Genomic DNA, 12,573 nt, shown 5'->3' on the forward strand with positions numbered 1-12,573 from the left:
GGGGCCCGGGGACACGTGTCGTTCGGAGCTGCGGCACCCTTGCACAACATTGAACTTTCGCCACCTGCGCAATCATGCCCGCCCAGTCCAACCCCGCCTCCGTAAACTCAGTAACTTCAGAACCCCCGAGCTCAATCCAACCCCCCCATACACGTGCGCATCACGGACAAAATGGGACGGGCATATGCCAAATCCGCACTCTCTATCATGTAATGATGCAAAGCACGTGCCACGCTGCTGCAACCACAGCGCCTTCGTTTTCAAAGACTCCTATCCACTTCCTTGCAGTCTGCTCATTTGCCTCATCAGCAGCTTCTCCATCATCCTGCCACACCCCTGCCCTGACACTCCTTATTGCGGAGGTCGAACCCCCAAGGACTAAAACCGCTTGCACCCAAGCTCGGATTTGGCCGGGTTGTGCCGTCGGAGTATCCAGATGAATATCAGCATGTAGCTTGTGCAACCTCGTTGTTCATGAGGGGTCAGCAAGCTCTTGCATCCATTAGCATCAATCACCGCCAATCCCAAAGAAATGTACAACAAATTGCGAAAACTGCGAAAGCTAGAACCCACCTCTACGGCATACTTGCCCTGCCTAATCCTACCTAATGCAGTTTACGCACATCTGAGCACCGGAGTCCATCGCCACGTCCACGTCCACATTACGGTGCTCAGCCATCCACCATGTGTCCACGCCACGCTGCCAAAGCGCAGATATGCGCCAGAACTTGCATCAAGCAAGCTGTGCACATGCACGTTGCGGACAACCGCACGCACGTCATACACCATGGCCATGGTTCGCGTGCCTTCCACCTACACATCAGAGTCCTGTCCAAGCGCGCCCCATAAGCCCCATCCGAATCTGCTTGCACCATTTCGTCAGTCTGCAGCACACACCGTGACACCGCACTACTGACCGGCTAGCTTACGCCGCGGTACTTGCGGCGAGTGTCTGCCGGCTTGCCATCCACCGCCACGCGCCAATGCGCCCAGGTCTGCTCCTTGTCATAGAGGCAGGAGTCGCCCAGCTTCGTTATTGTTCCTGTTCCTCGCGTCATGGTGCCGATGGGAACAGCATCTGCAGGCGGCAAGGCGTTGCGCCATGACGCGGTGGGCCCATGAGCATTCACACAACCAGCCAAGCCCGCTTGCGCCCCATAGCAATTGGGAAGACAGCTGCGGCTTAACCTTATGGCAGTAGGCCGCAGTGACTTGGAGGCAGCGGCTCACCTTGCGCACGGTAAGTAGAGCTCGGCGGGTGCCCAGTGGGCAGGCGCGTCGTCTCCTTGTGCATGTGCGTGTGGCGGCCAGTGATGGTGCCAATGTGCGCTGTGATGCCCGCCATCTCCATACGTTGCTCTGGCACGCCCGCTGCCAGCTACGTACATGAGGTGGGGCAAGCGTGCGCGAGTCAGGGCCCAGGCACCGCATGCACATGCGGCCCCCAATGTACCCCAGAGGAAGCCCCGTTCCAGTTACGCCAATGAAGAGTATGCACCTTGATGTCAGAATATTCATCAAGGTACTCCGTGCGCCAGGTCTTTAGGTGTGAAATTGTTGTTCCTGTCAGCGCCAACTCTGGGCGCCGGTCGGCAGGACCAAGGATAGACATTTTCTTAAATATACGCGGCGCAAAGCTGCGTGCTTGATAATTATTAGCTTTGAAGCTTAGAAAGTTACTGATATTATAACCTTCGTCAGGAGACTCTCTCGATCATCTAGTAATGTAAGGTACTAGCTATACCCAAATGTAAGCTATACAAGGAAGCATGATGACAAAAGTCTTGAGTCACGACCGGCTGGAACCCGCAATCATCGCGCCGGCGAATCCACCCCGCCCCGCTCGCACCCTGCCTTGCAGAGTCCATAGGACATTCAAACATTACGAATTTTCACATCTAGAGCTCATTAGCCACTGCTAGGGCGTTGGCCTTCACTCTGCAGTGCGACAGACGGGGCCAGGCTCCTATACTGTTGCCTGCACGCAGTCTCTAGCCTCCTAACTTGACGTAGATGTTCTGTAGTTGCTGCTGAAGCGTCCCGGACCTGGCTTTCCCGGGCGTCTCGCGGGTAAATTTTGAACACGCTCGTTGGCGCAAAATGGGGAAGGCGTCAGCAAAGAGCCAGGCACGACGCCCTGTGAATTATTGGAGCAAATTCAACGATTGGTGAGGCCGGCAAAGGCACACCGAGTCTGTTTGCGCGCATTTCCCTTTCGCTGGGAAGAAACGCCACAGTCGAGCCAACTGGCCACCGTCTGATGGGCGCAGGTGGCGAGCTGTACTCGATGAGACTGGACGGCGTCCGGAGGCGGCGGCTATTAACAAGTGAGTGAGCGGCAGTCTTGTTGAGTTGCCGGTGCTACACGCGGCCACCCCGCTCTCTCCCTGCTCACCATAACTTCCCGCGCCTCCACAGGTGGTACGAGGAGAACGCAGCAGACACATGGGCGCCGCATGAGATGCCGACGGTCCTTGAGACGCGTGTGCACGCCAAGTGCCTGAGAAGGTGAGCTGGCAGCTGGTTCGGGCAACCCCGATGCACGTCAACGAACCGATGCCCATGGAAGTTGAAACGGTTGCATGACCATTTCGTGCCACTGTTGTTGCACTGCAGTGTCGACGAGGTCAGGAACTACTTTCGGGCATACCGGGCCCAGCGCAGGGTGAGGCCGCGGCATTGGGTGACTTACGCTCACTAGTTCAAGGACGACGTACGCGCACCACAGATGAATAGCGTACCGGTAGTGCGCAGCTAGGTTACCTCGACAATTACAAACATGTCGAAATGACATTCGATTCACTGTGCAGGCGGACGCTGTGCACGGCCGGGATAACGGGCGTGACTGTGGCGATGACGGGGACCCGGACGTGCCGGCGCCGCGGGGTGGCAGCCGTCGACCGGGCCCAACCAGCAAGAACGGCACGCACAAGAGCGGCGTGAACAAACTTGTGGCGAGCAGTGGGCGCAGCTCCCGCAGCCTGGGCGGCCGTGCGGGTAGCGGCCAGTACGGGACGGAGGACTATGCGACCGGCACGGACAGCACGTGGCAGCAGCAGCACTCGCTGGACCAAACCAACATGACGCACGTGACTGGGTCCTACGAGCAGCAGGGCGGCCACCTGTCGCTGCAGCACCCGCCGCTGCTGCTGCCGTCACAGCAGCACAAGGTGCGCATTCACATCCGGCCGCCCAGCGCCGACAGCGGCAGCGCCGGCGTATCCAGTGAGGCCTTCACCGGCCCCATGGGCCTGCTTCGGCATCCGCCTCTGCAGCAGCACCTGCAGCACCAGCAGCACAATTACCACCAGCAGCACCAGCACATGCGGAACACGGCGCCGCTGCAGCACTCCCCCCCAGATCAGGGTGGCGTGGATGGCAAGGAGGGGCGCCCTGACGTGCAGGTGCGTACATAGCGGCTTTGCTATTGCTGTGCCGGTGTGGCCTGTATAATGGTAGTCACAACTGCCACCATGAACACGTTCGTCCTTGTTGCCGGCTTTTTGTCTTGACCCCTTTCTCGTAGCTTTGCCCTTTGACCCTGCGGCGTCTTCGCCTGTGTGTTTGCAGGCGGGTGACATGGCTTACAACACCGTGGAAGCGCCGTGCAGCAGCGTGAGCACTGCCTCGCTGGACGACCTGCTGCGGCTGCATGACGAGAACGACATGGCGCTGCAGGATGACGCCGCCTACTGCGCCGCCATGGGCCTGCAGCACCAGCAGCAGCGCGCCGGCCCCCAGGCCCACGGCGGTGCAGCCAACGCCATCGGCAGCGCAGCCAACGCCAGCGGCGCCCCGCCTGCCGGCAGCCGTGGCGGCAGCGGTGGCCCGGAGGGCATCAACCTCAAGCAGATCATGCAGCAACGGCATGCAGCGCCCACGCTGCCGGGGCTGACGGACAACGTGCCGCGCCCGGGCATGCACCCCAACCCGCAGCTGCAGAACCACCAGGCCTACCCAATGCTGCACTCATCGCAGGCACACTACGCACAACATCACCAGTATCACCAGCCCCATCAGCAGCAGCAGCCGCAGCACCACCAGCAGCAGCAGCCGCATCAGGGACAGCAGCAGAGGCAGGCACAGCAGCAGGCGCCGCCGCAGCAGCGCGCCCCTGCGAGCATCGGCGACCTTGGTTCTATCTGGGATGAGCTGGACGGTACCACTGAGCCCACCATCTACACGCAGCTCACGCTGTTACCTCGCACAAACATCAAGACAGAGGCCCAGCAGGATCCGTCTAACCAGCAGGAGCAGGCGGGCGCTGGCTTCGAGGCGCGGCAGCATCAGCAGGTGCCGCAGAACCAACACCAGCACCGGCACCACCAACAGCAGCAGCCCATGCAGCCCATGCACATGCAGCAGATGCAACAGCACGGCGACAAGCCGGGTCGGGTTCTGTGGTCCCCGCTGCTTTCGGCGCGGCCTATGCCTATGGCACCGCAGCCGCCACAGCCGTATGCGCAGAACGCTGGCATGATGCAGCACGCTGGCGGCATGCAAGGCGCTCAGCCGGGCCTGCCGCAGAAGCAGATGCAGCAGAATGCGCAGCAGCCGCCTGCGCTGCCCCCCTTTCCCAGCGGCTGGGGCCTGCCCCCACTTGAGCAGCAGGGGCGCATTTCGCTGAATGGGTCCGCAGCAACGCCCATGGACGGCGTGTCTTGTCAGCAGGACGCGGCAGGCTGGACGCACGACGCAGCGCCTCCGTTGCCGGAGGGCCTGCTCTTGGGCTCTGCCGCCGGCAACTTCAGCAACGGGCTGAGCGCGCTGCAGCTGAAGCCGGAGCCGCAGGAGCACAGCAAACAGTCTAATCTGGGGCCGGTTGGGCGCTCCGGGTGTTCCATCGTTGCTGGCCTGTCGGTGAGTGTTTGGTGGCTGTGCACATGCTGCTGTTTCATCGTATGTGATCGCGATTGGCGGCCTCTGTCTGCATGGTCCTCGCTGAGTAGAGTTATGGTTCCGTGGCCCCCACTTAGCATCTGCAACCCGTCCTGACGCTGGCCCTACTGTGCGGTGGCCCTGCTCGTGAGTGCAGCCGGAGCCCCAGGCGATGGCCGGTAGCGCTCCACTCGGGCACGTGGAGCCACCCATGTCCCAGCCCTCGCAGCCCGCTTCCGCGGCTGCGGTGCACAGCCTGTGGGCCAGCGAGCAGGGCTGTGACACGGAGATGGTAACGTCGGCCGTGCCAGCACCGCAGGCGCCCCACAACACGCCAACCTGGTACACTCCACACATGCAGCAGCAGCTGCCCAGCCAGCACCATGACGCGGCACTGCAGCAGCGATTGCAACAGTTGCAGAGCGCGGGTAGTTCTGGATCTGCAGCACCCTCGCCAGTTCCCACGCCCACCGGTCCTCCCAGCGTGTCGGGCCCGGGTGCTGGACAGCCTGCGCACTCGCCAAGCCTGCCCGCAGCTCAACAACTGCAGCAGCCGCAGCACTTTCCAGTGGCGCCAGTGCCGCCACTACCGCCCCTGCCGCCGTTCCCTCCCCGGTACCAGCCACAGCAGCCGCCGCAGCAGTCAGCGGGGCCCACGCCGCAGCCCTCGCAGCCGCTTGTCCAGCACCATCGCTCCTCGAGTAGCAATTCCGGCATGATGACGCCTGCCTGGGCCAGCCAGCCTCTGGCCCATGTGCCTCGGCCGCCTAGCACCTCTTCAACTTGCAGCTGGCAGTCCGTGCCCTCAGCCCCGGCGTCCGTACAGCAGCCGCTGCCGGTGCCGCCCTCTGTCCCCAGCTCAACAGCGTTGGGACCCTTCAACATGGGCGCGGCGCGCGTCAACTCCTGGTCAGGCACCCAAGAGGCCAGCCATGGCAACGGCTCCGGCAGCTTGTCCAGGCCCTTCGACATACCGGGGATGTCGCAGCAGCTGCAGCACCCCACGGCACTGAGCCAGGCGCAGCAGCAACAGCAGGTGCAGCAGCAAACTTTCCAGTCGGCTTCAGGTGCCAGGCCCGGGTGTGCCAGCACTGGTTTCGCCCAGCAGAACCCGGCTGCCTGCATGCAGCAGCAGGCACCTGCAGCCCCTGTAACCAACTCGCCTGCGCGCGTCCGCCGCCACAGCCAGCCCGGCCCGGATGAGCACTCGCGCCTGGCGTACCTGCAGATGCAACGGCACTCCATGCAGGAAATGCTGGAGGCCCAGCAGCAACAGTCGCAGCAACAACTCCCGCAGGCACCGCCAACAATGCTGCCCCCGTCGAACAGCCTACCCTGCGTGCTGCCTGACATCCGCACGTCCATGGCCGACGCCAAAGCCAACTCGCAAGCGCACGGCAGTTGCAGCAGCGACGGACAGACGCCTGCAATGGGGCGGCACGTGGTGACCACTGGCAATGGCATGCGGCCCCCGCTCATGCGCACCCTGTCTGCACCGCCCAGTGAGACGCCCGGTGCCAACGCCGGCACTAGCGGTCCCTTCGGAGACGCGGCCCCAGCGGTTCAAGGCCAAGGGGGAAGCGGATCGGGCATGGCGCTGCCTGGCGTGACGCCACGGAACCAGATGTTACAGGCCGCAGGCGCCGGCGGCGGGTTTGGAACGCCGGGGCTTGGCATCACCAGCCCGGCAGGCTGGGGTGACAGCGCTCTCGCGGAGCTGGAGGGTGACTCGGCATGGCTGCGAAACATGCTCGCCCCCGACTCCATGGCGGCGTCGCTGTGGGGCTGATGCCGCCCAACAGCAGCAGGGGACTGCAGCTGTTGCGTGGTAGCCGCGGCCGTGGGCGGCAGCCAGAGCGTGTGGTGATGGTGACGTATTTCTTAAGTACAACCATTAGATGAGTAGAGAATGCGTTGTCTGAATAAGCAGGCATCCCGGCAGCAGCAGGTGTGCTTTCTCGTTGGCGGTTGCCCTGTAGGGTGCAAGTGTGCAAGACCCCCGTAACTTAAGGTAAACTAAGCACCCGTATGAGAGAAACATAGGTGCATACCGCAGGTACCGATTGCGGTTGGGTTTGACAGCAGATTATCTAAACGCGGTTACCTAGATGGCCATAGTGGAAGTGACGTGTTGCCCAGGTTTGGTTAGTTGTAGGTGCGCACGCTGCCATTCTGGGTATAGGTCCAGCTTGCCTTGTACTTTTGCTCATAATGCGTTTACCATTCATGCTTCTGGCCATGCATGGCTTGTCCCCGGGCGCCGGGGCACGTGTGAGATTAAGGTGAGGTCATTGCCAAGGGTCACGGTTGTTGAAAGGGTGTGCCAAGCAGGAGTCCCGTAGTGGTGTGCGTGGGGTTATGAGATATCGGCCCGAGAGAGCAGTGCAGATCATCAGAAGTGCTTGTTGAATGGACTCGGGCTGGCTCTTACCAGCGTAGGCGTTTGCAGTGGCTGAGTTCAGTTTGTGACCTTACGCACGGATGGGGGTAACGCGCCAACGCGCATAGTCTGCAGGTTTTGGTGTTGTGGTGTCTTACTGGGACGTCACCCGCTGCTGCTTGTCATTATCGCAGTGAAATTGAAATGGGTGAAACTGGGGAAATTGTGGCGCTGCCAGCGGTGAGGGGCGCTGATGCTACTATGCGGAATTTGCGGATGCAGCTGTACTGCCAGTACCATTGTTGGTTGACCAGCATCCGACCAGTAGCTCTGCATTGACGGACTTCAGCTCTCTGCAAGTCTTCCCATGCCTAGGGGCCGAAGCAGTCTGCAACACACTTGATACAGCGTTCTACGGTTAAATTCGGGGACTGTGACCGCGGCCTCTTGCGGGCCTCCCCACCCACCCTCAGCGGTTCCTGCTCGCGCTTCACCACGCCCCAGCCACCAGCGCGGACCACCGTCACTCGCCAGCCGCGTCCGAGCCAGCCGCTGCCGCCTGCGAGCCCTTGCCACCAACGCCCCCGGATGCACCGCTGCCCTTGGGAGGTCGCAAAGGGGTGCTTGCACCCTCTCGCGCCATTGGTCGTCTGCGCGTGACCTTCCCCTCCATCGCCACCTTCCAGGAGAGCGAAGGCACGACAACATTCAGGGAACAGCAATCATCAGAGAAACCTTTCACAGCTTTCGGCTTGTGGAGCGCCAGCTCGTAACGGAACCTAACAGAATCTGCTCCGTCTCTTCGCCCTTGCCTATATACACAGCCACCGTGACTTGCATATATTTACAGCTACGTGTCATGATATGGTTTAGTGCCTTCGCGGGTTGGCGGAAGGTCAGGCGCAATTGGCACTATATAGTTTACCGTCGTTTACAGTTCCCCGTTCCTGAGGCGACTCTTTCCAATGCTATAACAAATACTTACTACATTCAAGTAGCACATCAACGTCAGGCACGCTCGTCTCGTTCCGTTCAGAGCCTTTGCAAAATTTGCTGAACTTTCTTCAAAGCTGGCCGGCCCCACCCAACCAAACGGTTCCTATTTAGCTCGTCACTTTCGTTCATCGGTCGCAGCAGAGGACATCACAAAGCTTCAGAGATACGTGTCGGGTCTTTCCGGTGAGTCGACATGCGGTCGCAATTGTGGCGCTGGGCGGCCCGCGACACAGCGCTTGGATGTCAACTTTACACGGTTACATGTTACTGGCGACCACAGGCCCCGCTGCGGGCGGCCTGCACGATGCGGAGCACCTGGACCACTACCGACGGCGGGACAAAGCCACGGAGCGCTGGAGTGTGGCTGTGTCTCTCGTTACTGGTGGCCGGGACCGCAGCGGAGGTATACCCCCTGCGGCGGGTGCTGAGTTTGCTGGATTCCAGCGAACCAGCTACCCCCACAACCCAATCACCCGGGGGCCAAGCCATTCCGGAGGGCCTCTTGTCACCCCTCAAGGAGGAGCTCCCGGCACCACTACTCCTGCCGCCCCTGTGGACGCCCTCCGATTTCGGTTTAGTTGCTCCGGGCTCCCGAAGTAGCCAGAGGGCATTGATGTTCCACAATGGCGAGGAGGAATATGACCCCGACCCAGATCCTACGCCAAGCACGACAGGCCGCAAACCCCTGGTGAGTGTCATGAATAATGGATGAGGGGCCAGCATCGTGGGGCAGCATTGGCCTCGCCTCATCTTACGGAGAGGGCAGGACGTGACAACATTTAACCGACGGCGCGTCATAATTTCCGATGCCGCAGCGGAATGACGACTTCGTTTACGTGGCACCCACACATCCCTACCGCCTGCCTGTTGCGCAAGCCAGCCGGTACTGGCGCAAAGGTGGGTGCATGGATGCTGGGTGGGTGGGTGCTGTTGGGCGCGTTGTTGTACGTGTTCCCAAAACCCGCCGTCATAAAACAGCCTCAATGTGCGACATCGGGACCCATGCTATGCCGGTTGCACTCATACTGTACATATGCCACATGTATAAAACCCCCCATCTGATACGACACTGACGTTGCGTTCAGGGATGCGGGCAGTGTTCGTCACTGACGTCCCGTCGGAGAAGCTGCCGAAGGAGCTGCTGGCCAACTCAGCGGCGCATCGTGAAGTGTGGACCTGGTAAGGCGAACACGGCGGGTACTGGTACTTGTGTTTGTTGCAACACCGACAGGCTGGAATGCTATGAGGTGCACTTCCGCCAGGGTAGCGGAAGTGGATGTGCTGACTGAATGACCGGCTGTGCTGCGCCCAGGTACCCCAACTTCCGGCACATGCCCAATGGCAAGCGGGAGCACTACACGGAAGGCGACCGCCGCGCCGCCCTGGCGCCGGCGCTCGCATACGCGGCCCTGACCAGTCCCAGTCTCCTGGCACCTTACACGAACGTGCCCGAGGGGACGGGCAGCGCCTCAACGGCACCCGGGCCGGCTCGCACGGGACCGTCGGTGGTGGCGCCCGCCCGCTCAGATAAGGGCGGGGTGACGCTGGCGAACATAATCGCGGCGCGCAGCACTGCAGCTATGGCGGCGATGGGCGTCGGCGCGCCGTTGCTTGCAGCCTCGGTGGAGCAAGCTGCGGAGGCCGTTGCCGCAAAATTGAACGCGGACGATCCGGAGGCACCGACAACGGTGCCCGAGAAGGACCCATTCCAGTGGATGCTGCTGGGCGACGACGATACTTTGTTCTTCATGCGCGGCGTCAAGGCGCTGCTGCGTGACTACGACCCACAGCTGCCCTACTTCATCAGCGACAGCATGTACGTAGGCAGCCGCAGTCCGCAGCCGGGCGTGTGGGACATGCGTTGCTACCCCTGCCACCTGCCCTGGGGCCGCTGGCGTCGGGCTGGCTCACGCCGGCTGATGGCGGGAGAAAAGCAGGAGGCGGCAGCCGCCTCGGGCGAAGGCTGCGGCTGCAGTGCACAGGCCCTGTGCAAGAAGCGCTTCCCCGGCAACGAGACGCGCTGCCAGACCGAATGGGAGGGTCCCGTGCCGTACGGTGGTGTGGGCTTTATCCTATCCATTGGGCTACTCAAACGGCTTGCGGCGATGCAGAACGGCGACGGTTTACACACATTTGAGGTGAGCGCCTGCACTACGAACTTTGGAGGCGATTGAGGAGCGATCTGAAAGTGCTTCGAACTGTGGCTTGGCGACTGCCGACTTGCAACATCCTTGCCCGCTTGCAACCTCTTCCCACTTATCTGACACGCAGAAATGCATAAATGCACCTGAGGAGACCTGCATGGCCTTTCCGGAAGGCGGCGACGCGTACATGGCCCGCTGCCTGTGGCGCTTGGGGTTTCCAGTCACAGACCCCGGCTACACGCCCCTCGGCAGGTACGCCCGGGCACGCACCTTACCATTCCGCTAGGCACGGTGTTTCAGCTGCATTCTCAGCCAGTTCAGGGTTCGCACAGTCCTACCCCACGCACCGCTGTGGCAGCTCAGTACATAACTAGCGCGTGTTGACCATCTGTGATCCTCAACCACCGTGCAGGTACTTCGGCGAGATCCTGACCCCGCAGCATCTATACGAGGCGCCCCTAAACCTGACCAAGGGGATCTTACCGGACAAGGCCATGGAGCGCTGGTCCACCGCCGTCACCATGCACCTCAGCGCACGCTTCTTGAAGTCCACAAAGTACGGCGCGCGGGTGCTTGCGTCAGAGTCCCGCATGCTTTGGGGGCAAGGGGGGGGGGCTGCTGGGTGCATTGGTCTGGGCGGTTTCTTGCAGACTTTTTATTCTGGTGGAGGCCGTCGCTTACGTCGCGGCTCAAATATGCCACACCTTCGCCGTGCCTTCGCAGGGTCGCCGGCCTGACAATCAAGTATATCTCTGGCGTGTACGATCTGGTTGGCGAACTTCTGTGGCCTTCTCGTGGCTAAAAGCAGACCTGTGAACCTAGTATATTTCTAGCGCTTGAGCAGATTCATTTGCTCCCAGAACCCCAAAGCGTATTTCATCTCATAGCAAAGTAGTGTTGCACGGTGTGTTGTTTCATCGCTGTTTGGTTTGTTGCCTGCTGTGCTTGTACTTGACAGCGGGACGCGGCTGGACACATGGCGGGCCTGTACGAACTGACCCCGGCTGTGTCCGGGACATTGGGTACTTTCGTAACCTTCGGCCTCAGACATTGCGCCCCCGTGGCGTGGGCGCAGCCCACTTTGGCCCTTGAGAGGGGGAGCCGCCTTTCTTGTCATCTTAAAGTACGGCATATACATGTTAGCAGTTCATACGGATGCAGGGCAGGGAGGGGCGGAGCAGGAAAGGGTAGGGCATGCTACGAGTATTCTTGGTTGGGGATATGGTTTGTATTGTATTCATGGCTTGTATACTATTTGGGTTTCATGTGCACTGATCAGGGCAGCTCACTAGGCCCTATGGGGACTGGATCACTGACTCACAGTGACACCTGACAGTTGTGTATCATATAGCTTGCTGGCAGTTGGCGCGCATGTGTGGAATGCGCATGACAGCCGACATTACGACAGCACATGACAGTTGGGGAATGCAGCAGGTAGCTGATGATGGAGCACGTTGACCGGCCTAAGGCGGAGGACTACGCAGATTTAGTTTGCTTAGTGAGCTGGTATCGAACCGTCTAGTCTTGCTGCCATGGCTGCCAGAAGCACTGGACAAGGCGGGTCCCGCGTTCGTGGCCAGACACCATGCATGAAAGCCGCGGGCTGGGAGCCTGGGATGTGTGAGTGCCGTGATATTCGGGTGCTCTCACCACTTCTATTAATGTTGATAAGAACTTAAGAAGATTGGTGGGCTTTGGCGACCGTGTGTCGGGCCGAGTATCACAAGTCATAGTACCGGTACGGTAATGAGTAATGACTAGGCTGTGGCTTAGCAGCCACTTATGTCAATGCTCGTGATCCTTATAGCCACGCGCCCGTACGTACATGCGGGCATGTACGGACCGTGATAGCAGCTTGCGTTACTGCATTCATAAGCTCAGGGCGTGGGCCAGGGCAGTTGACTTGCTGACAAAGGTTATTATAATCGGGAGCCCTCACACTCCCTCACGTGTGCCAGATCGCCGTCACCCCCAAGGTCACCCCGTGAGGTCACCCCCATGTTCGCGCGTGCGTATGCTGCCAGCAGCATGTGCCAGCAGATCCCAGCACGAGTTATTTAACTTGTTGGGCTTGCAGCAAAGGATGGGAGGCACAATACGGCATGTTCGTTCCTTGCGTCGATGCTATGAGGGCCCACCATCGCCCCTGCCGGATGAGTGAGCCAACTTCCGCTC

At 60.6% G+C, this 12,573-nt stretch overlaps 3 protein-coding genes across 3 annotated transcripts; 2 read left to right on the forward strand and 1 right to left on the reverse strand.

Moving 5' to 3' along the window:
* Positions 1-26: 26 nt before the first annotated feature.
* Positions 27-1,732, reverse strand: CHLRE_03g200950v5 (uncharacterized protein). Its single transcript, XM_001693314.2, has 3 exons — positions 1,499-1,732; positions 1,231-1,378; positions 27-1,078 (listed from the first exon to the last, which is right to left on the reverse strand). The coding sequence occupies exons 1-3, from the start codon at positions 1,610-1,612 to the stop codon at positions 921-923; spliced, it is 420 nt and encodes a 139-aa protein (XP_001693366.1). The 5' UTR covers positions 1,613-1,732; the 3' UTR covers positions 27-920.
* Positions 1,733-1,895: 163 nt separating this feature from the next.
* Positions 1,896-7,727, forward strand: CHLRE_03g200900v5 (uncharacterized protein). The gene is made up of 7 exons (XM_043061351.1): positions 1,896-2,168; positions 2,271-2,327; positions 2,419-2,508; positions 2,617-2,665; positions 2,811-3,404; positions 3,571-4,860; positions 5,036-7,727. Exons 1-7 carry the CDS (start codon positions 2,101-2,103, stop codon positions 6,665-6,667), a joined length of 3,780 nt encoding a protein of 1,259 aa, XP_042926570.1. The 5' UTR covers positions 1,896-2,100; the 3' UTR covers positions 6,668-7,727.
* A 308-nt stretch (positions 7,728-8,035) lies between these two features.
* Positions 8,036-12,337, forward strand: CHLRE_03g200850v5 (uncharacterized protein). Its single transcript, XM_001693173.2, has 8 exons — positions 8,036-8,437; positions 8,535-8,942; positions 9,070-9,151; positions 9,340-9,433; positions 9,567-10,392; positions 10,526-10,650; positions 10,811-10,954; positions 11,122-12,337. The coding sequence occupies exons 2-8, from the start codon at positions 8,559-8,561 to the stop codon at positions 11,198-11,200; spliced, it is 1,734 nt and encodes a 577-aa protein (XP_001693225.1). The 5' UTR covers positions 8,036-8,437; positions 8,535-8,558; the 3' UTR covers positions 11,201-12,337.
* Positions 12,338-12,573: the final 236 nt, after the last annotated feature.

The sequence above is a fragment of the Chlamydomonas reinhardtii genome, chromosome 3 (assembly GCF_000002595.2).
Source record: "Chlamydomonas reinhardtii strain CC-503 cw92 mt+ chromosome 3, whole genome shotgun sequence".
Classification (NCBI taxonomy): Eukaryota; Viridiplantae; Chlorophyta; class Chlorophyceae; order Chlamydomonadales; family Chlamydomonadaceae; genus Chlamydomonas; species Chlamydomonas reinhardtii.